Raw genomic sequence first — 22,506 nt, 5'->3', positions numbered from 1 at the left:
TTTCATGACTACGAAACTTTAAATTACTTCAAATCAACCATTCAGCCCTGATTAATCAACCATTCGACCGAAAGAGTATTTGATTCATGGAATACGATAATTAAGTTCAGCCAAATTTCACCCAGGCGAAACACGATCGTGACACATTTGCCAAACTGGAATGCCTTACAACAATCTTTTCAGACCTTGGGTCATTCATCCATCGCGCAAAACAAATCGTACGAATATACTTGTAAACGTATAACATCCATACGGATATCATTCCTCTCTCATCGGCTAAAACGAAGAAATAAATATACAGATTTCAACCCTCGGATTTCGGAATGCACACGGTTTGTATTCTACGAACTTTCCTATTAATTGAATGATGATCATGATTGCGAGCAACTCTTGAGTATCAACAAATATCATTGGGTGGATGAATTTATGTGTATGTATGTATACCTATTATTCCTAAGCATATTCAGCCGCATATACCTAATTATACTACGAACTGTCGGTTAATGAAATACCAAAATATATATTTGTATATTTCACAATATTAATGTTGTAGCTACCATCACTCTCTCGTGAAAATGAAATTATTCTGCGAGTACTATCGACCACTTCTGCGTTCACAATATGGTTTCAATTCATACTCTACGGCACGTTTCGCGCCTAGTCGCATGTATGCATGCACACATGCGATTTATATGGATCCGTGAATCTGACCCAGAAACAAAGCACGGCAGTGCCTAACGAGTATGCAACTCGATATACGGAACAGCTACGATGTTTGCAGTATTGCAGCTTGCACACATGTAACAGATGCCGTTCAAATCCGTTCGGTAATGTGCGACTACCAGCGATGTTGCGGAAAGTAACAAAAAAAGGAACGTAAAAACGATTCAATCTACGAAAGTAAAAATCCAGGTACCTTGTACCTCCGAACAAAGTTTCGATGCTGATCCGACCATTCATTGAGTCCACTCTCGCCCTTGTAGTATTATAATAATGTAATGCAACGAGTGTCTTCAATATTCTTTCGCCCTCTTTCGATAATATTATAATCAATACGGGTTATATAATCTCATAATAAATATTAAATTCAATGCAATAATATCGATTGTTCATCTTATTTGTTTCTTGTTTGTTCACACTCTGCTCTCTCGAATGTCAGGTAGTGTACCAAAGTCTCCTGCAGGCTCACCCTCGTCGGATGAACCTGGTTCCGAAAGGACCGATCTATGATCATATCTCGTATCTCTACTCGGCGAAGAGTAACGATTCCTCAATGATTCCCCGGCTCCGGCAGAGTTGTTGCTCAAGTTTTCGTTAACGTAACTTAAGCTGCTAACGCCTAACTGATGATCTGCACTTAGTATCTCAGTTTCGTTGTGCACAATATTATGAAAACTTTCGTTGCTACTTTCGTTACGAAGTACGTAATTTTCTCCGGCCTCGCGGTCGTAATCGTGAGATCCGATCATGCCAGTGGATATTGTATAGGCATTCAAATTAACGTCGGCGTAATACTCGTCCAGTGGATTATCTGTCAAAGTTGGATTCCTAGTGACATTTTGCTGGGGGAAATTCGGCGTGGAAAAACTGCCAATACCAGCGTAATAAAAATTATTCCCCTGCACGTTCGCTGGGTTCTCAATCACTCGCGGCCGCGTTTCCAGCGTCTGCATTTCGATCTCTTCTTTCCCGTCCTGAGCAAACTCTTGCACGTCTAACTCGTAGGGGAGGTTCCCGAACCTGAAATGTTGCATAAAACGTTTATAAAACGACTGCGTACAGTTATTTACATTCGAAAAATTAACCCAACCCAGTGTACACCCCACCTATGCAAGAGTATGTCCGAGTAGGATGGCGGCATGTCTCCTTCGTCCTTTCCGTAAATACTCTCGTAGGTAGGCGGAGCGAAACAGCCTCCCAAAGAACCGAGGCTCTCCTTGCTGGGTGTTTCAGCGTCCATCTCCATTATGCTACCCTGACTGCTCCTGAGTTGGTGCCGGTTCAAACTCCTGGGATTTCGTTGAGCTCGAATAACGCTCTCCCCGAGCTCGACGAGATCCAAACCTTTAAACGATGGTAAAAAAAAATACATACGTCGTTCGATTTTACCTCTACAAGCTTAATTACAAATTACCTGTGGTATCGGCTTGAAACTGCGTAAAAACAGTCCCGTCAACGACCAGCATTCTTCCGTGTGGAAGGAGGATGATCGTCGGCGTTGCGACCATCGCTTGATCCGTGCTACCAAACCGTGGATCCGGTTCCGGATCCTCGAGGCGACAACAGCAGTGCTTTCTGCACAAAGACCTGCAGAACGGAGCGCCCCAACAACAGTAGGCAAATATGAAGCAGAGGACGGCCAGCATGACTAAAAGCGCCGCGACACCCTGACCCTGCTGAGCGGCGGCGAGGCCCGGACCTCCCGCGACTCCGACGCCGACGCCGAATCCTCCGCCACCGCTGCTGCTGCTCATCTCACCTGAAATTTGAAACCGACATTTTATCTTTCTGTTCGTTTGCTCGTTCTGAAGTAAATACCGGGAGGATTCCTGGAGAGTTAACGATGCGAACGATGCTTCGCCGGCGAATAGGCAACCGAAGTTACATTTTATACGTTTCATACCCGATAACTACACCAATGTAACTTTAGTTGCCTATCTGTCGGCGAAATATCATTCGCATCATTAATCCTCAAGGAATCCTCCAGGTATATAAATTGTCACGTATTTGAGGTCAGTTTCATGCATCAAAATTCAAGAAGGATTTTTCAAATATCGTAACGCATTAAATATAAAAGAGCAAAATGCGATTGTTTCACTCCATCGTGAAGTAAGATATTTTCTAACGACATTTGTTTACCGTTTGCCGCAATTAAACGAGAACCTCTTTGGATTGGTCACGTCCCGTCTCACAATTATTGATACCCTGTAGGCCACTGAAATACCATCACGCATGTGACCGTGTGACCGTGCTCATGCATAAATAATAATTATATAACACATACGTACACCCGTAAGTTTTTTGTTCTGTTTTTTTTTTTTAGCAAAATTCTCGCCACGAGGCGATCGAATTTCACCTTGACCGCTGATTTCAAACCGCAATGCGGTTCAAATGTAGTACCGTATAGAGGTAAATGTGTGTAGACACGTGGGTATAATGCACAAGTACCAAAGGCGCCAAATGGCTATCTGCCAGTATCGCTAATAAACTAAGCCTGCGTACCTATTTTGGCGAAACCGAATCGTGGTTCGTTTCGAAAATTTAAACGAACAACGCGAAGCCTGGAATGTGAAAATTGAACTGGTGGATAAAAATAGATACACTGCTCGTACGTACGTTACTTCCTCCGAATATTCTCTAACGTGTGAACAAGCCAAAAACGCATCGACGATGTGTACGAACGTAATCCAACCAACAATGAGACCTACATATACAACCTATCCAAGTGAACACACGATGAGTTAATCAAATTTACTCATGGCATTGATTTAGCCCCCATGATGAAATTCATTGTACCATGTATACATACTGACGAGAATTTGGAATAACCGCATTAGTACAATATTAACGTTATCTTTGGACCGTGTTACATGGAATTCAAATACAGGGCATTGTGCGTTTGTTTCAATAATCTACACACTACAGATTTTGTGTAATTCTACGCTTAAAGATAAGTGAATCTTATGAGGTTGAAGTTATAGTAACGTTATCATAATGAAACATTGGGAAAAAAAAACACTTATATTTTTACAATGATTTATAATGAACTAAGATTGCAAAATATGAGTATGTTTTGTTTTACTACGGTTTACTGAGCTTCAAATAATTCCAAAATAACGGTTTTTCCTCAGCACGAATCGTTACGGTACGGTTACTAACTTCAACATGATTTAAGCTTTGGGCTAATTTTTATTAATGCACTTTTCATTAGATCTTTCACTACGCCCGCAGGGATAGATTATATTGCGAGTGAAAGTGACTATTGTGTCCGATGTCAGCCGTTGCGATACGTGAGTCGATTAGCTGATCGGCTTTCTTAAAATGTCTGCAATTGCTCGATATCGCAAGTCTCATTACGATACGTGATGTTTTACGTACGTACATACATAAGTACGGTAATTATATTACACGCATAAGACAAGAATGGGCGAGAATTATGGCGTGGGTAGTTACCAATTAATGCTACTAATGTAGAAATTACGCATAATCTGTAGTGTGCGAAGAGTAGACAGACGCTTTGTAAAAATGAAGCTGAAGTGAGTAACGTTAACGTAACGATTTAAAGCAACATTAAAGAAAAAATCATTATTGCGCAATTTTAGAACGACTCTCAAGGATTTGGCTTTTTAAAATAAGATTATATTTTGTTTATCATGGTTTGTTAAATTTCAAATATTCCTAAAGGTGTGAAGACCAATGATTTTTGCTAAATATGCATCGTTACAGTAACGTTACTAACTTCAACCTCATTTGTAAAACGAATTTTAATGGAGCAGCATTTGCTGTAAATTTACGAGGTTGAAGTTAGTAACGTTATCGTAACGAAACATTGGGGAATAAATCGCTGTTTTCTTAATTATATAATGATTTTCAAGGAACTAGGTGAATTACAGAAAATTTCATAATTCCAAAATAACGGTTTTTCCTCAGCATGAATCGTTACGATAACATTGCTAACTTCAGTGTGATGGAAATTTAAAATGACCGCGTTGTCATTCCTGAATGATGGTATTGTTCCGCAGAATATTGATTATATCGTCTCGCTGTCGTTTCGAGTGACAATTGTAAGAAAAAATCAAGCCGACGAATAAATACGTATCATTAGTTAACCTTAACATACATGTTAACGTTAATATAAATGGAATACTATCCGACGTTTATTATCATCTATTATTTAGGATATTTCGCTTCAGGGTGCACGAACCGAGGCTTTCAGAATTGTGAAATTACTAATTCACGTTAACATAACATATACATAGTTAGGCTAATAGATTCGTTAATAAATTATACGGATTTGGTGGGATCATACGGTTTGTTTACAATTTTACAATCGACGCAGCTACAGTGTTTCCTAACACGGTTTCATAACGATCGATCGGCATTCAGTCGCATATTGTGATTCTATTGCTGCTGTGTCGGTATTATTAATTAATTAAGATTTTCAGAGCGTTAGAAACGTAATACTTCATCCAAACTTTTGTCCGTGATCAGAATGATGAATGTTATGATTTATAGAGCGCCAAAATAGCGTCAAACAAGCGGATATGCATCATCCCGTGAGCCCTTGGCGTTCCTAATAATATTTGAATTTATACTTACATGAGTATTATTAATAATCAATGCGAATATTATACATAGTTGGGTTAATTAGCAGTTCACCCGTAGAACAAAGAAAATTGTTATTCGCGCTTTAACTATATATAAATCGATAATACAAACAGACGCGCGTAATAACATTCTTCGGAGAGAAAAAAAAATCTACGTGTAAGAATTGTAACTGATATTGGTAATCAGAATTTATCGTTATAGCAGTGATGTTTTATCAGACCTTTCACCTTCCCGATTATCACCCACGATTTATTACACTTTCAAATTCTAATTTTCTCTCCTCCTTTATTTGACTCTTTTTCAAGCTAATTCGTAATAAGAATTAAAAAAAAAATAATTCGTTTTATCACCTTATGACTGATAAGACTACGGTGAACTGACCATATCCTACATATATAGTTTACGTGATATATACATATACAAACATCCACACTGTAAAAAGCCTCACGAATAAGAAACAAACATATACAGAAAACACAGCTGGCGAGTTTGCGATCGAAGATTATGTGTCAGTTTTAACGCGGTCATAATTTCAGTTTTATTTCGAGCTACGGAAGCCGCTGAAATCATCATAATCCAGTTTGTCTGAAAACTGATTAAAGCACAATTTCTTCATTTCGCACCCTTTTGATAATCGTATTTTCTACAGTCATGTCAGCTGTCCTGCAGCTATTTAAGGTCGGCAATTTTTTCACGAGTTCGATGATATGAAATGTCTAAGATGTCAGCTGAATAAACTTCATGTGCAGTATGTACTTGCATCACGTACATTATACGTAGATATGTGCATGTCAAATAATAAGAGACCAAGTGAACGGTGATAGGAATAAGGAAGAATATTTTGACACGTTTATAAGAAAAAAAAATTCCATTTCAACGTTATGACACCTCGGATAAAACTAAACCCTCGAGTCTCATGGGTAATAAAATTTGTCTAATAATTTGCAATAGTATGTATGAGAGTGAGAAAACGAGGAATATCAGTCACTCACCTCCTCGATTATGTCTTTATAAACACTCGAATGTTACTCCTCTAGGGGTGGAGGCTTCTCCTCCATGATATCAGGGTGAATTCCCTGGAGAAGGGATCCTGTTACATAACGAAAACCGAAAACAGCCGCGTCTTCGGCTCCGGTTCCTCTCAGATGATGGGGGATGTTTTCTTCCGAGGGATCGGGATCGGAAATCAGAGACCGGAATCCAGAACTACCGCAGGCCGCAGCCACCACCAACTACCGACTGACTTATCAAGCGACTTGGAGTTCTGACTGCGTCCAACTGCGTCGTCGTCACGGTATTTTAGAATGGTGGTAGTTTCGCGGTGGCGTCGTTGGTCGATCGCCGTCCCTTTCTTTTTCGTAGGCGTTGAACCGACGTCGTTCCTCCTCTTCGTCTCGTCGACGAGACGTCGCGACGCCGGCGTCGTGCCACTCCGCTATTTAACAACCCGTATTTACCACTTTGCGCAGGGGTCGATTTCTTCCGTTGACCTAAGATTTATAGAAAAGAGCATTCAAACGCCCGATTAATCGCGTCGAGGGTATAACTGATTGTTAATTAATTGAATAACAAATAACTTGTTTATCATTCGGTGAGCAAATGATAATTTCGTTTTCTTTTTTTTTTTTTTTTTTTTTTTTATACTTTGAACCGCAGCTACGCAAAATTCTCAATCGTAAAAAACTTTACGTATTGTGATAGAATTTTATTACAGTTGTATGCAACTTCGTAATCAAATGCTGTGTAATCAGAACACTCGTTATGCTGTCATCTCCATTTCCGTGATGCGGATTGTTTTGTAATTACATACACCGATCATTTGTCAAATTTATTATTGAACAAATTGCGCAACAGATCGATTCAAGATGCCATACCAAAGCCAAGTTTGAACAGCTCTGTTGAATACTCTACGTGATTTTAATGCTGAAAAACAAACTGCTGTATTTAAACGAGCTACGACGTGATAAATTTATAACGCGAACGTGAGCGATTTTCGTAATATATTTACTCACCATGAAATTTTCACTTTTACGGTTTGTCAACCGTTTCACAGTTCAAAGGTACTAAAAATTACAAAAGATTAAGGAAACGACATGGATTGTATTGCTGTACATGGTGTGTATTGTGTTTAGAAAACCCGTTTTAATCCTATTTTGTATATCATTCGTGGCTACTATGTACACAATTGTTGCTCCGCTTAGAATAATTCACAGAAAATTCTATGTACAATCGTATATATGCATACGTGCATCAACCGAAATGAGAAATGAAAACGAAAGGATTTGCCGAAAATTTATAAAAATTGTGGTATTCTTCAAGGTGCAAGTTTATATTTTTTCCTAACTATAGGATTGCGAGGTGCAAGCAAGTTAATGCTTTTCTTTCTATTGATGTAAAATATCACGATCCTTGAACCTGAAAAATATAAGATGAACTGTACCTGACACAATTTAAATATTTTCGTATCGGAATTAAAGTTTGAGTTCTCTCTTTACAACATTTGATCTAGTTATAGTAGGTTACCTTTGTTACTTTAAACTCTCTTCCATTATGTAGACAGGTTCAGGCTGGTTTACAAAATAATGAGATTCTTAAGAGGATTCTTCTGGAATAACATTGAGCAACCATTCTTTGAACTTCTGAATTTCAAGCTTAGTTAGTTCGTGATACGCATTTTTTAATGGTACAAATTCCCCCTTTACGCCTAAGTCTGTAAGAAGTTTGAATGTTTCCTCCCCCCATTCAATGGGGACTAAATCGTCACGTACGCCATGAAATTGTAAAAGTGGCGGAGTGTTTTCAGTAGCGGCAGTCTTCAAAGCCTGTAACAGAATAAATTGAAGTTATCGAATGAGACGGCGGCAGTAAAAGACCGTAGGATATCTCAGAGATTATAAATAACTGAGTAACTTATTCTTGCAGTAATTACTTTCATACATCATAAACTAAAGAGTTGTCATTTAAAAAAGATGACATGGCACAGCACCCAGCAACCGATGTCCTATGCCTGTAAGCCATATGCAACGACAGAGCTCCTCCCATTGAGAAACCACCGAGAACTATTCTGTTGATGGGTATTCCGGAAGCGATTTCTTTCTCCATTAAGCCCGACACTTCGGAGCACATGGAATCGATAGAATCCTGTAGTTCCGGAGCAAACTTGGATATTGCCGAACGATCGAACCAAACATTGCTTGGCTGAAAACGGAAGTAGCGTTAAATGACGCGTTGAAAAGAAGGGTCGTTGATTTAGGTCAACTTATCACCTCTCCGTTATTGGGAGTGTATGGCTGAAGTGGTGCGGTAGGATAGACGATCTTAATATGTGGAAACTTCAGTTCCTCTTTATTTAAAAGCTTTATCCAATCCTTCACGTTGTTTCCGGTATCTCCTGGAAGAAAATACATTCATACTGTAAAATGACTGGCAATCCTAAGCATAGCTAGGAATCTTATGAAAATATTTCAGCCCTAGTTGTAAGTCGATCGATACAGCATAATATTAAGAAAGTACTTTGCGGTGCGTAGCTAATGATTCAGTTTAATCAGATTTGAGGTTACACAGTTTGCATCGTATTCCGGCTTTGAGATAATTATTACCTGAACCGTGAAAAAAAATCAATGTAGCAGTATGATTGGCTGTGGCTTGAATCGTGTGCAATTTAGATATTTTTGCTGCTGCTGCCATAACGTTGTTCATTGATAAACAAAAATCTAAAAGAATTTACGTCCGTGCAATACTTTGGATTGAATAAAATTGGAGATTAATTTACTAGCCATAGATGCTCATGGTTTGTATGAGTGTAACATCTGATTGGCGAATGTTTTTGACTTAACTAATAAATTTCCACTCCTCATACACTACACTAGTGGCGTGCAAAATTCCACATCAAATGCATCGCGCCTTTATTTTGATGAAAATTGTGAGAATAAATTCGCGCAATAAATATTTTTCCTAATCAGCCCGTTGCGTGAAATCTAATTTATCAAGTTATTACAACTTTTTACGTCAGTTGTACTTTTTAGCTAGTCAACAACTTGCGTAGTCGAAAGATTTTAGAGAGTTTATAGAGCGACAATCAGCGCCGTCTCTTCCGCTCGGTGTTCTTGTCCTTTTCATCAAAATGGCTCCGAAACCGAAGCCCACGGAAAAACCAAGTAAGACTTTACCTTATTTATGGTTAATAATGTATGCGTTGCGAATGGACGATGCGAAGGTTTTGAAAAGGATTTTTTCTTAGTCACAAATGCGCATCGGTAGATATTCAAAAACGATTCAATCGAACGCGAATGATATACTGACAAATATTCCTCCACGCGGTCGTTCATTTGTAACCACATGGTAATTCTCGAAGTGTTGTTTATGCCGTTTACTTAAAAAAAAAAACCAGTCAACGCAAATCTTCAATATCAGCTCGAATCAAAAATCAAGAACAAAACTATCGTTCTTTGGCGTCATGAGGCGATATGTCCTAACCCTCAAATCATACGTCATTTACCGACCGCATTAGAGGCAACATCGACCATCTCCTTTCCAACATTATACGAACTCAAATTGTTTGATGTTAAATCCCAGAAGCAAGGCATATCTAATATATTTTCTAAATGTCCAGGCAAGCCTGCCGAGAAGAAGGCAGAGAAGAAGACAGAAAAGAAGCCCGCTGCAGCTGCTTCGACGTCAAAGGTGACCAAGCCTGCAGCCAAACCTGCCGCCAAGAAGCCAGCGAGTGCTAAGCCTGCTGCCAAAGCTGCTGCTAAGCTTGTTGCTAAACCTGCAGCATCCAAGCCAGCTATCGCCAAGCCGAAGAAGAATGTCGCTGCGAAAAAGACTCCCAAAGGTGGGAAGGCTCCTTCCAAGCCAGTGCAGAAGGCGCTTAAGGCACAAAAGAAGGTAAGACATGTGGGATTGGAATGTGTTTGATATCTATCGGCGAAGTCTAAACTTTGTTTATGATTATAATACGTGATGATTCATGTGTGGGAATCTCTTTGAGATAGTATGAAAACAAAATTTGATACACAGAACTGATTAAATGCTTACTTACCTTTTATAACAATGTTTCAGTTCGTTAAGCAGTATCATTGATCCTAACTTTTTTTCTTTCCAGATCTTGAAGGGTGTACACGGTTCCCGTGTTCGAAAGATTCGGACGTCGGTGCACTTCCATCGGCCAAAGACATTCAGGCCGCCGAGAAATCCCAAGTATCCACGCAAATCTGTGCCCAACAGAAACCGGTAAACGTTTTACTTTTTGTCCATTAATTTGTCTTCCGTTTTTTGATGATGATTTTTCGTGTGGGAATCTCTTTGATACTCATGAAATAGAAAAAATAAACACAATTCTGAGCAATTTGATTGTAAGAGAACGGTCAATTTACAACTTAAACATGGTATTCAATAATGTATTCGTTATTTTTAGCATGGATGCTTTCAATATCATCAAGTTTCCACTAACAACTGAGGCTGCGATGAAGAAAATTGAGGACAACAATACCTTGGTCTTCATTGTCCACACGCGCGCCAATAAATATCACATCAAGGCGTCTGTCAAGAAACTCTACGACATCGACGTAGCTAAAGTGAACACTTTAATCAGGCCAGATGGCAAGAAGAAAGCGTACGTTCGATTGGCACGTGACTACGATGCCCTTGATGTTGCTAACAAAATCGGCATCATATAAACACCTTAATTGTGTACTTGTATAAAATTGAAAAAACACTGTCAAGATAATAAATATCTTCACAGGTCATTCAAGTTTTTTTCTTTCTCTGTACCATTATTGTTTTTCATGGATCTAAAAATCGCAGAGTAGACTGATTTTTGGCGAGTTCTAAAATTCTGAATTGACTGAAAAATTCAGTAAACTCTTAAAACTGCCGTCAGGAATCTGGACATTAAAAAGTCGGCACATCGACTGACCAGCATATAATCATTTACTTATGATATAGTTCATGCTAATAAGTAAAAAACACATACATTGATTCAATTTATTTCCAGTCAGTGTTTGTAACAACATATTTCCTCATTAAGCGGGCATCCATTAGGGTGATTCAGGTAAAACCAACAGGGCTTTGTCTTCTTTGCAAGTTTAGAATTGTTTCGCTTATTTTTTTTCGGCGTTACATCTATACGAGTGCCAGGTACTCTGAACTGAACCTTTCCCTGTATCACTTGAAATATATGGCTATTATTTTTCAATAACGTTTGTACGCCACCACATTCACTCTTTAGTTCTTTCAATGCTTCTTGAGGTAACAGTCGCGCAACCTCGCTCAATTCTATTTGACCCCCAGCATTCCATTTTTCGTTTGACGATTGTATATCTATCATCCGAACTTTGCACAAAAGTTGTTCCGCTACTAAGTTAACTATGTCAGAAATAAGTCCTCTGTCAATTTTAGTGCAATTTCTTACTCGTTCTACATTTTCTCTAGGTTTGAAATCTGCTGACCACAAACTTTGATCAGATGGATCAGAAGAATCCGTTACGTTATCTTTTCTACTAGCAGACCTGGCATTGATCAATTCCCGAATAGCAGCTTCTTGTACATCTGTTCGATCCTTGGTATATATCCTGTCCCTACCAATTAGACAAATTCTTTTTGTGGATGGAATTCTTAGTTTATCCATGTCAGTTTTGAAACCACATTGCTGACAAACATTTTTTATATAATTCATGTATTCGAAGTATTGACTCTTAGCTGCGCTATCTCTCTGGTATTTTCGTCCATTAAACTCGTAGGCACAGCAAGGTAGAAGAAAGAATCGACACCGATGAGAACTACGTGCAGCTATGACAGGTATCCATGGAGTCAGTTCATCTGAATGATTTCCTATCAGCCAATCGATTTCAGGAAAGAGACTCGATGCCGAAGGTACTATTGTCCGGACCTGAAAAATAAGCATAAATGCTTTGTTAGCCTCTGGATTAAGTTTTGTGCATATAAATGTCAATGTACCTCTAAGCGAGTACTTTTAGGATATAAATCCCAAATTCCCCTCTTTCGTAGGTCGATACCGAATCCCGGATGCCCTTCGCTGGCCAATATATGCACCAACAAACCATTTCCGCAACCAAGATCAACAAACGATTGCTTCTCCTTAATATCTCTCGTTGCTCTTTCCATCTCCCATATGAGCAAAAGATAAGTTGCGATGGCGACATCTTCGTAGACAAACTTTGCAGGATCGGTGTTTTCAGGCCAGACTTTAACCATTTCAGTACCATATTTTATTTTCAACTTGTTGTATAAAATTGCATATTTCTCAGCGGAAATTAAATTCAAGGAGCCTGATATTAGACTACTACCAGGACTATCAGAGTTTGCCCACTTGACAAAACGTGGAAAAAATTGTTCCTTCAGCCACTTAAAGCTAGAATCTTCGCATACTTCTTCTTTCCCATCAACATACAATGAAAGTTTACTAAGTACTGCATCATGTTCCATCCTGTACGACCATTTGGGTCCTAAAGATTGCTTAGACTCCTCGAGGAAATGAGAAAAAAAGCTAATTCGTCCATTTGCTTTGTTAATGATTGCCAACTGCAGTGTATGTGAAAATTTCTCTGGATTACGGGGAAGTAATTTTTGAAGGGATATAAATGATCCATTGTTTAAGGGATCGTCAAGTCCATCACTTAAGAATTCACTGCACGGTGCCTCCAACTCTAATGCTAGTAAATGATCTGTTTCGCTAGGGGCTGCACAATTCTTGTACAGTTGTGCAATACTCGCCAGTCTCTTGATCCATTGAGATGAATGGATAGATTGAATCTCGGCATTTGACTGGAAAAAAAGCAATTTTTTTACTGTCAATATTCTGCGGTTCACAACATGAGCATTGTTGAGCCATATTTTTGCTGCCTTCCAGAAGTCGCAGGTACCAACACCGTCGTGAGAAACTACTGATTCATAATTCATCTTTCCTGTCCTATCGAGATTATTGGCTCGCAATTATAAAAAGGAAGCAAAGTAGATGGATGAAGTTCGGATTCAACATCACTTTAGGCTTGTCCAGAATCTTTGGTATACTGAAAAATAAAAATGATCATACTGTTGAAGAGGTAAGCGAAATCTAATAAAATGCAATGACTATAACGGCAACTAAAGTTAATTCTACCTTGTTCATAACCCATTTCGAGTCTGCGTAAGCTTTTTCTATGATTTCTTTGACCCGTTCAGCATCTGGTTCGTTCGCGTGTTGCTTGAAGCTCTGTAAATAAAAAGTCTGTTAAAATTGAATTCCAATTCTAGGTTATGCTCGATAATTATACGAGTAGTGTATACTGGAAAAATGATAAGAAAACACGAGCTGAAAATTTACACTAACTTGTTTGACTGAGTGTTTATAATATTCCTGCGCACCCCGAGGAAGCTTGCGCCATTCTCGCAGTAAATATTTATACAATTGTTTCGATGAATTGGTTGCAGATCCTCGCATTAATCCACTAACCATTACCATTCTGCCGCAACGTATATCGAAGAATCGGTGCAATATTATCGCTCGAATTAAATCAGTTCGAATAATTTTACGTTTACGCAATAAAACACGACGTTCCTCCACAGACGAGACACGCACGTCGCCCCAAAAGTGGATACATACTTAGCCGACTAGTTAGACGGTAGTCACAAGTATAACATGTCGGAAAATCAGCGGTTGACGAGTATCTAGGTTAGTTGACAATTCATTGTCATCACGTGTATGCCCTTTGTTGAAAATTCTTGTCAAGGTTAAGACTGGATTTTCTAGTAGCGATTTCGATCTCGTATAATGTTTTGTTGGTGATCTAAGAGAGAGAATCGCGAAGGGAAATTAGCGGGGGTGGTGGTGGTTGGGTCTGTCTTTGCTGGGGATTTGCGACGGAAAGAAAACGTTGTCGGAGTAAACGGTAACATCGGGGAGGTTGTTTGTCCGAGAAATTTGCAAGTGTCGATTGAATTATTTACGCTGAACCGCGGTACCTGACGAAGCCTAAAATATAACCAACGAGATTAAACATGAGATATTAATTAATTTCGATTTCTTATGCAACGTTAATCTTTGGAACCTGAAGACATGCGTGTGTCAAAGTTTTAATTCAATTGTATAATGCAGTCCATTTATTGGACTGGGAGGCTGCTGTCTCGAGCGTTATGGAACGGAATATCAAATTATACGGCATGCACCGACCCTTGCGCCAATAAACGACGAGAGGCATCCTTCGTCTCTGCGGTATGTGGATTTCCGAAAGACTTTGCTCGCGGCAGAATACGTAAAGGACAATTCGGGGACGATGCTTGGTTCAACGCTAAATTCAAAACTGTCGAAGTGCTTGGTAAGCGATACGAATCAACCTAATAATCACGCATATCATCACACTTGTCAGTGAAACTCGTCTACATGTATTTAGATTGATCTTGTCAGCTGATCGTCGATTTTTACCTACTAATAAAATCTTGTAATACCGATAATTGGATACGTTTTCCGTATAGTGCTTTGCCCACCGACTACCAATACGTATTTTTCAAACATTATCTAATTTTGCATTTCAAAATGTATACAAACATTATTCTGACCTATTGCACAACAGTGATGACTTTCAACAGCATCAATGCCCATGTTCTACACGATTGGACGAAATAGATTATTTTAATTAGTCTCTGTTTATCTGACGCAGCTACGATATCCTCTGTAATCCGATTGATTGGGAATTCAATGTGTTTTTACGATGAAGATTCACAGCTATGAGTTTTCAAAGTTGTTTGATAATAATAAAAAGATTTTAGAACGAAAGTAGAAGAATTCAGGACTGTAGAAAGATTTGCCACTCCAAAGTCCATTCAATGTGAACAAGCAATGCTGATAAACTTTGACTCATATTCAGCGCATAAATAATAATTTCACAGTAAATATCTAATTTTTACAAAATTACTCAATAACAACAATAATAGTAATAATAATAGCATCTGCTTATGTTGAATCTCGCTCGTCGAATGTAACCTAGGATTGAAAAAAAATATTGTTTTGTCTAAGAATACGCATATATACTGTATTCGGAGAGAGTAAAAAAGTGTGACAACAATGAAACTCCAAGCGTGTGACACTGTGGCAACCATTCAAAACTTATAAATATTACCCCTCCTCCCCTCTACCTTAAATGCACGCTGCCAAAATTGACTCACATTCACAAGTCAGTTTATTTTTAGTTTCTGTTAAAAAAGAAACATCAAACGTTATTTCGCGGCACGTGAGCGATGCACAGATGCGATCCTGTGACCAGTGAAATATGTATAGATATTCACTTGTCTCGTTACGTGGCTATATTATTACACAAACACGACGGAATTAGATATACTCTATATTTCTGCCAACCATTTTTCCCCGACTTGTTTTTACCGAGTCTTATATGTCTGCAATAATTTTTGTTATTTTCAACCAACATGAAATTTTACCTCAGTATCATACAAACAAAAATTCGATGTAGGACTTTCAGTTAATAATTCTAAGTTATCATGCAATTATTTATTAATACCAGGTGTCGCCGACGGCGTAGGTGGGTGGAGACACTATGGAATTGATCCTGGAGAGTTTTCAAATTTTCTAATGAGAACCTGTGAAAGGCTAGTCACAATGGGTAGGTTTACCCCATCAGAGCCTGCAGGTTTACTGGCGCGTAGCTACTATGAGTTATTGGAAAATAAGCAGCCCATACCCGGTAAGGATTATTTAAAAATATACTCAATATTATTGTCAAACTTTATACTTGAAATTCAGACACTAATGCATCTCCTTTTAAACATATTAAATTTAGGCAGCAGCACCGCGTGCGTCATAGTATTAAATAAAGAGACCAGCAGCATTTATGCAGCTAATATAGGAGACAGTGGATTCGTGGTCGTTAGGAGAGGAGAAGTAGTCCATCGTTCATCGGAACAGCAGCACTACTTCAACACTCCGTTTCAATTGTCGTCACCACCTCCTGGCCACAGTGGGTTGGTACTTAGCGATAGGTGAGAAACAATTAATTTACATTAAATGCCATTTTTGAATCCCAAATACAGTTGACATAATTAATAATTAGACTTTGAATAATTATAAATAGGGTGTTTTTATTCTCTATTTTATATTTATTCTTTTTACCTTTCTTTCTTTAACAAACTTCACGCTATTTACAATTGGATTATAATTTCGGGATCTAAACTTTAAATACAAACAATTATATGCGTGTATGATATGCCGATTCCCTGCTAGAAGTTTGAACCCGACAATATTTTACAAGTTTAGTAATATTTCTATAGGCCCGAAGCTGCGGACACTTCCAGCTTTGGCGTGGAAGATGGGGATGTTATTCTTTTAGCAACTGACGGAGTTTTCGACAATGTACCTGACCAGTTGTTAGTCACTGAGATGCGCAAAGTCCAAGGAGAGCGTGATCCTACGAAATTGCAGGGTGTTGCCAATTCAATAGCCTGGATGGCCCGCAGTCTTGCGTTCGACGGGGCTTTTATGTCACCATTTGCCCAAAATGCTAGAGAAAATGGAATAGATGCTATAGGTTAGTACTCGGCATTCAACGAAGCCATCGCTCACTCTGCACCGATCTCAACACGTACTTTGCTCTTGCGAAACTTTCATGCAATATTTTCACTTCAGAGAACATGAAAAACAAAATATTTATTTGTTACAGGTGGTAAACCAGATGATATCACGGTGCTTCTAGCAACAGTGGCGATATAACTAAAAAATGTGTATAATAGAGCCCTGATCATTGTATTATAGTCCATGTCATTGCATATATGTATTAAGTTGCACATCATTCTATCCCAATATTCTGACCTATTACTATTTAAATCTAAATAAATGATTTTTCAAATCATGATTCACTCTAATGAATTCATTTCAGACACTCAATTAACGTTTACTATACAACGAACGTGTTATGCATGTAAAAAATGAATAGTGGGCAAATCGTTATTTAAATAGCTAATAATGGAAGTCTGATAAAATGTCGAATTACCTTAACTATTCAAAAGACAATCGAAAATATAATAGACTCCGGTTAACTGTATATCCACAACGTTTAACGGCAAAAACCAAATGTTGCGAGGTATGAACAAATTAACGCTTACACGGTAATAGTTAAATATTTTGATAAGGTGCTGTTGATTGTACCAGTGTTAAAGGTGATCTTTGGAAAATGGTTTTAAGAATGTGAAGATTGCCTTTTTTTATTTTCTGCACTGTAAGTTTGATTTTAAGAAATTATAGTCATGGACTGATGTTATCAATAAAATATACTGCTTACATTTGTAGCTGAGCTCTAATGGTTAATTGGAAAGATTCTATTTCTAGTTAGACATTGTGCACATGAATTCATAACTATCAGTGTTAAAGCCTCAGAATCATCCTGGCATTATCTGATGCAAAAACTTCCGAGTTCATTTCGCGTGTCAAATTTTAATTGATACTTTATTTTTATAGCTAAATCACAGATAGTAAGAAATTTTACACAAATATAAATATATTATGACAAAACTTACATAGACCATTGAGATGCAAACTAATACTTGCCATGTTTTCAATCAGGTTTTCCAAACGATTATTCAAGTTTACTACCAACATCTAATTATATAATTTGAGAATTGCATGTAAGATAAATTGCGGAAACTTGTTTCCTAATGCCTTCAATATCATCCAATTATGGCAGCAACACAACGTTCGATCATTCAATCATACTCTATTACCATAACTACCTATGCTACTTGTACGTAAGATTTACGGTATAATCGGAACATAAGATTGTCGTTCCAATGGATTTAGTGATTCTATAAAAGTAACGGCAGGAACTCTTTCGAGTAGTTTTCCGTTATTACTCAATTTTTGATTGGCCTTAGAAAATGTCAACGTGGAACAAGATATTTAGAAATTGAAGTAACGATTATATATGACAAGAAAATAACAGAAGGATTTACTTGAAACGCTCGGGTGATGATAATAATATGGTGTTAATTCGGCGAACTCGTCTACGAATCATTGCACGTTAGCACCTTGACCCCAGTTAAAACCGCCCGGCCGATCTTCAGGTAACGGTGTGTAATTTGGATCCTCTGTATGTGCATCGAACAGCGTTTTTCTGAACACAAAAATTTATTTTGAGAAATATGACCTTAATTTGAAGACAGTCGGTAAATCCAAATAACTCACAATATCTGAGGAGTCTTGAGTATGCGAAAACCACCATTTTGTCGTGGAAATACATCTTCAGCAAAATAGTACATGTGTCCTACCGCCATTCCGATCAAATCGACCCAAATTGCATTGCCTAATAGAACGGAGAATCCTAAGAGTACCCAAGGCAAGTATGGCGCCTGTGTAAAATGTAAAAAATTGCAATGAGTCGATTAAATCAAAATCGAATTTGCTTCTATTTTCCCAATTTAATTATCTGAAAGCGTACTTGAAAGTTGAGAAGTCCAAAAAAGTTCATTCTGACAAAAGGATTCCGTCTTGACCATATGTACACCAACATGATGGTGAGTGCTTGGCCAAGAAACAATAAATTAACAAAAAATGCAAATATCTGTAAGAAATTGAGGAATAATACTCAACTAAGGCAATATAAATGAAACAATAACAAAATGAAACAGAGACGAAACGTTCATAGACAAGGATACGATCATGCAGATGCCACCGAATATGAACATCATAACAAAGTCGGCGGTTCTACCGCGAAACGAGACTTCTTCCAGCATCCGACAATAGCGATACGTGAATATCATATTGAAGAAGAAATTAAATCCAACCGTCCCAAAGAATAGGAAAGCTGTGATCAGTCGCCATAACTGCAAAAGTATAATTAACAAGACAGAGATATTAACTCTCTGTGAAACGATATTTATATTTTCTATCATAGAAACTGTTTGAGAAAATTACCTGATATTGTTTCAGTATTAAAATCGGATTGAAGTATAATTGGAATGGAGAGACAAGGTCCAATTGCTGTAAGAAAAAGAATAAAAATTAAATTTTTCACAAATTTAACCTCGCCGTAATGAAGTACGTTTTGTCAATACTAGCAAGTACATGAATCGCGAGGGTAACATGCAATCTGAATAAAATCGGGAATCGGATAAACTCTGATGGAAAATAATTCGCCAATAGATCAAATTTCGTACGACGATAATAAAATACGTATTAATACCACGGCTAGAGTTGTGATGACACAAGCAGTCGTATAAGCCCGTGTCACCACGGGCATCTGCAGGTATTCCTGCCTAAACGTTTGATAAGCCATTTAATGACAGTTATATTTCCACCCTCTGACAGGCTATTCTCTTTCCTATTTTACAATTGCCTGTCGTTCATCTTTTCGCGTTATCATAACGTAATCATTGTCCACATCACAGAAAAACTTGTCAGTCACTTCAATTTGGTACACGTAATATAAATACACACGTAGTACATATATTACGTACAATGCGAAGTGAGCTACGTATGAGTTGTAACGATGTATCGATTCTTTCACGTCGATTCTTGTCGAGATAAGCGCGGCTTGAAGTACGCTGCTTTTGATACTTATTCGCGTTTGTTTATCTTATGGTGTTTCGTCGTCTATGGTTCGTCCCATCACAGCAGACCACGTATGTGAACTTGCGGTATACATAGTTTCGAAAATTGTTTTTCGTCTGGTAAATTTTCCCAATTTACATTACGATTTTATAACTGAAATATACCAATCTCACATCGGAGGATTAACTTCTAATCGTGTCGGATTAAATATAACTTATAACTTGTCGAGATTACGATGGTGTTGACTAAGGAATATCGGATATGCATGCCGTTTACCACGGAGGAGGTAATGAGATTATAATTTAAAATTCTTTTTTTAATTATGCACGAATCAATTATGAATAAAATTGATATCACAACGATTATCGGTAATTCTATATAAACATGTTGATTTGCATGTATTATTATATTTAATTTTAATGAATAATCGTGCATTAAAACAAATATATTAATCCAAACATTTTGCATCAACAATTATTCATTCACGAGTGAGAATTCAAATATCGATTCAAGTAACTACGACCTAGTTACTGTATTTGGCAAATAATGTTCGAGAAATAAGATTGAAAAATTTTTCTCATCGTTTATCATTCTAGTATCAAATCGGACAATTGTATATGATTGCGCGACACAGTCACGAGCAATCTGATTCTGATGAAGGTGTCGAAGTTATTGAGACATCGCCCTGCGAACATGCCACTCATGGAACAGGTCAATTTACGGAGAAGAGGATTCATCTTTCAAAGTAATTTATTCTTACTTCATGAATAACAAAGGAATTTTCAACATCTGTGCTTTTATATTGTTTCAACCGTCATCCGTTCTCCTTCATTTCAGTAAACTACCGTATTGGATCCAATCATTTGTACCGAAGATATTTTACATTACTGAAAAAGCTTGGAACTACTATCCTTTCACAATTACAGGTGAGATGCTTTGACTTTTTTTGGAAATTAAAGGTGATTCAATTCAAATCGGCAACAAATAACTCCCAAGTGCCTTAAAACACACAAACGTTACCCTATTTGCTTGGAAAAATTTTCCATTCCCTGCAAATGAAATAATATGTAATATTTTGTTGCATGGGGCGATGACGATCTTCACAGTTTACACAGTGAGTATTAAAATTTCATTAAAATACCAATATGCATTGTACAACGGGTGTATTTGTATTTCAGTGTTCGTTCATACCCACATTTCACATATCTATCAATACCAGATACGAAAACAACAATGGCTCGAATGAAAACGTGAGTTATGCACTTGTAATATTGGATGATATATATTTCACTGTTATAGTCATTGATGCTAAGATCTAGTCAATGGATAGTGTTTAGATTTAACTCCTGTGGAACTTATTCATCGGGAAGTTGATTTCATTGACATCGCGTATGACGAAATAGCTGCCAAACACTACAAAGAGGAGGAGGTATGATGCCTGGACTTTTACTCTCTGTCATATGTTATTCGCATGAAACTGAATGCAACCTCTCATTTTTTACTTAGGATCCAAAATACTTCAAATCGAAAGTAACTGGACGAGGGCCTCTCGTCGAAGGATGGAGAGATGTTACGCAGCCTATAATGTGCTCGTATAAATTGGTCCAGGCCTCGTTCGACGTGTGGGGAATGAGGACACGAGTCGAGGAGTTCATTCACAGAGTGAGAAATTATTCCCTTCCAATTGTTAAATAGAATTCTAGCTAAAGGCTGCACAGTCAAACCCAACATTGAACTGTAAAAATAACTCTAACGCTCAAAAATATTTCACAGTGCATACGGGATATACTTTTACTTGGACATCGACAAGCTTTCGCGTGGATAGACGATTGGTATGGAATGACACTGGAAGACGTACGGCAATACGAGTCAAACATGCAATCCGAAACCAACAAGAAAGTCAATGTCAAGCCTACCGAACCTATGTCACCCACCGCAACTACTACACCTTCAACCTCTGTTCCGTCATCGCCTAGCCAAGAAACCGCAAAGGAAGCAGCAAATCGTTCATGGTTCTCCTGGTCATAGCCTGCAGGAAACCTCCTAGAAAATGTGTCGAGATTTGCAGCCAGCAATCGCCACACCTCGATTATTTACGTTCTAAAAATAACAAGTATATTACTGTATTTATTACTGACGAACCGAGAACCGTTCGAGTGTTCGTATACAACACGCACTGCACAATTTGATATTTGTAAAAAGTTCAATTTTTTCCCCGTTAAAAGATTGATTAATTTCCAAGTATCCAAGCAATCAAAATAATCTGTGAGATATATACTTTCCACGTAAATTGTCACGCAGAGTTTATTGTAGTCAAAATGTAGTGCAATGTATAGTTAGAATAGCGAGGTGTTCATTCTTTTATGCAATTGTACGGCCACGCGGATGAAATTTCGCTACCGGTATTAATACGATTTTTGTGGCGTTGATATTGCGGGTATTCCTTGTTCGTACTAGGATTGAATACAGCTTCAACATAATGTCGTTTCATGTGGATGTAATTCACGATAAGTATTTTTGTCCTTTGCAGTGAAAATAAGGCAAATTGATCGTTCCTTTTAATTTAATTTAAAAATCAAAAGATACAATATTAGCTTACGCACTGTTAAAACTATAATCGCTTTTGT

The 22,506-nt window shown here is 37.9% G+C and overlaps 7 protein-coding genes across 9 annotated transcripts; 3 read left to right on the top strand and 4 right to left on the bottom strand.

Moving 5' to 3' along the window:
- Nucleotides 1-1,121: 1,121 nt before the first annotated feature.
- Nucleotides 1,122-6,832, bottom strand: LOC124408339. Its single transcript, XM_046885213.1, has 4 exons — nucleotides 6,321-6,832; nucleotides 2,135-2,479; nucleotides 1,827-2,064; nucleotides 1,122-1,740 (listed from the first exon to the last, which is right to left on the bottom strand). The coding sequence occupies exons 2-4, from the start codon at nucleotides 2,472-2,474 to the stop codon at nucleotides 1,134-1,136; spliced, it is 1,185 nt and encodes a 394-aa protein (XP_046741169.1). The 5' UTR covers nucleotides 2,475-2,479; nucleotides 6,321-6,832; the 3' UTR covers nucleotides 1,122-1,133.
- A 581-nt stretch (nucleotides 6,833-7,413) lies between these two features.
- LOC124408346 (lysophospholipase-like protein 1) lies at nucleotides 7,414-9,110 on the bottom strand. Of its 3 annotated transcripts, none has more exons than XM_046885222.1 (5): nucleotides 8,928-9,110; nucleotides 8,595-8,719; nucleotides 8,266-8,526; nucleotides 7,852-8,150; nucleotides 7,414-7,743 (listed from the first exon to the last, which is right to left on the bottom strand). In XM_046885222.1, exons 1-4 carry the CDS (start codon nucleotides 9,025-9,027, stop codon nucleotides 7,920-7,922), a joined length of 717 nt encoding a protein of 238 aa, XP_046741178.1. In that variant the 5' UTR covers nucleotides 9,028-9,110; the 3' UTR covers nucleotides 7,414-7,743; nucleotides 7,852-7,919. The 3 variants fall into 3 exon arrangements, with proteins under 3 accessions (XP_046741178.1, XP_046741177.1, XP_046741179.1); XM_046885221.1 differs by having other exon boundaries at nucleotides 7,861-8,150; nucleotides 8,928-9,109; XM_046885223.1 differs by having other exon boundaries at nucleotides 7,861-8,150; nucleotides 8,595-8,740; nucleotides 8,928-9,055.
- Nucleotides 9,111-9,416: 306 nt separating this feature from the next.
- On the top strand, nucleotides 9,417-11,078 carry LOC124408347 (60S ribosomal protein L23a). Its single transcript, XM_046885224.1, has 4 exons — nucleotides 9,417-9,485; nucleotides 9,941-10,218; nucleotides 10,436-10,563; nucleotides 10,748-11,078. The coding sequence occupies exons 1-4, from the start codon at nucleotides 9,452-9,454 to the stop codon at nucleotides 11,007-11,009; spliced, it is 702 nt and encodes a 233-aa protein (XP_046741180.1). The 5' UTR covers nucleotides 9,417-9,451; the 3' UTR covers nucleotides 11,010-11,078.
- A 224-nt stretch (nucleotides 11,079-11,302) lies between these two features.
- On the bottom strand, nucleotides 11,303-13,888 carry LOC124408335 (probable tRNA (uracil-O(2)-)-methyltransferase). Its single transcript, XM_046885203.1, has 4 exons — nucleotides 13,661-13,888; nucleotides 13,451-13,543; nucleotides 12,289-13,361; nucleotides 11,303-12,220 (listed from the first exon to the last, which is right to left on the bottom strand). The coding sequence occupies exons 3-4, from the start codon at nucleotides 13,249-13,251 to the stop codon at nucleotides 11,327-11,329; spliced, it is 1,857 nt and encodes a 618-aa protein (XP_046741159.1). The 5' UTR covers nucleotides 13,252-13,361; nucleotides 13,451-13,543; nucleotides 13,661-13,888; the 3' UTR covers nucleotides 11,303-11,326.
- A 173-nt stretch (nucleotides 13,889-14,061) lies between these two features.
- On the top strand, nucleotides 14,062-17,189 carry LOC124408343 (protein phosphatase PTC7 homolog). Its single transcript, XM_046885217.1, has 5 exons — nucleotides 14,062-14,645; nucleotides 15,846-16,025; nucleotides 16,122-16,320; nucleotides 16,609-16,865; nucleotides 16,998-17,189. The coding sequence occupies exons 1-5, from the start codon at nucleotides 14,420-14,422 to the stop codon at nucleotides 17,045-17,047; spliced, it is 912 nt and encodes a 303-aa protein (XP_046741173.1). The 5' UTR covers nucleotides 14,062-14,419; the 3' UTR covers nucleotides 17,048-17,189.
- LOC124408345 (derlin-2) lies at nucleotides 16,451-19,771 on the bottom strand. The gene is made up of 7 exons (XM_046885220.1): nucleotides 19,512-19,771; nucleotides 19,244-19,309; nucleotides 18,985-19,152; nucleotides 18,768-18,890; nucleotides 18,515-18,678; nucleotides 18,283-18,443; nucleotides 16,451-16,838 (listed from the first exon to the last, which is right to left on the bottom strand). The coding sequence occupies exons 1-6, from the start codon at nucleotides 19,602-19,604 to the stop codon at nucleotides 18,341-18,343; spliced, it is 717 nt and encodes a 238-aa protein (XP_046741176.1). The 5' UTR covers nucleotides 19,605-19,771; the 3' UTR covers nucleotides 16,451-16,838; nucleotides 18,283-18,340.
- An 86-nt stretch (nucleotides 19,772-19,857) lies between these two features.
- LOC124408344 (cytoplasmic phosphatidylinositol transfer protein 1) lies at nucleotides 19,858-22,463 on the top strand. The gene is made up of 9 exons (XM_046885219.1): nucleotides 19,858-19,950; nucleotides 20,109-20,165; nucleotides 20,476-20,624; nucleotides 20,717-20,805; nucleotides 20,986-20,993; nucleotides 21,058-21,129; nucleotides 21,210-21,308; nucleotides 21,386-21,541; nucleotides 21,653-22,463. The coding sequence occupies exons 1-9, from the start codon at nucleotides 19,924-19,926 to the stop codon at nucleotides 21,905-21,907; spliced, it is 912 nt and encodes a 303-aa protein (XP_046741175.1). The 5' UTR covers nucleotides 19,858-19,923; the 3' UTR covers nucleotides 21,908-22,463.
- The last annotated feature ends 43 nt before the right edge of the window (nucleotides 22,464-22,506 follow it).

This window comes from Diprion similis, chromosome 7, assembly GCF_021155765.1.
Source record: "Diprion similis isolate iyDipSimi1 chromosome 7, iyDipSimi1.1, whole genome shotgun sequence".
In the NCBI taxonomy this organism is placed as follows: Eukaryota; Metazoa; Arthropoda; class Insecta; order Hymenoptera; family Diprionidae; genus Diprion; species Diprion similis.
Note: the sequence above shows the minus strand (reverse complement) of the source record. Positions and strands in the feature narration are given on the sequence as shown.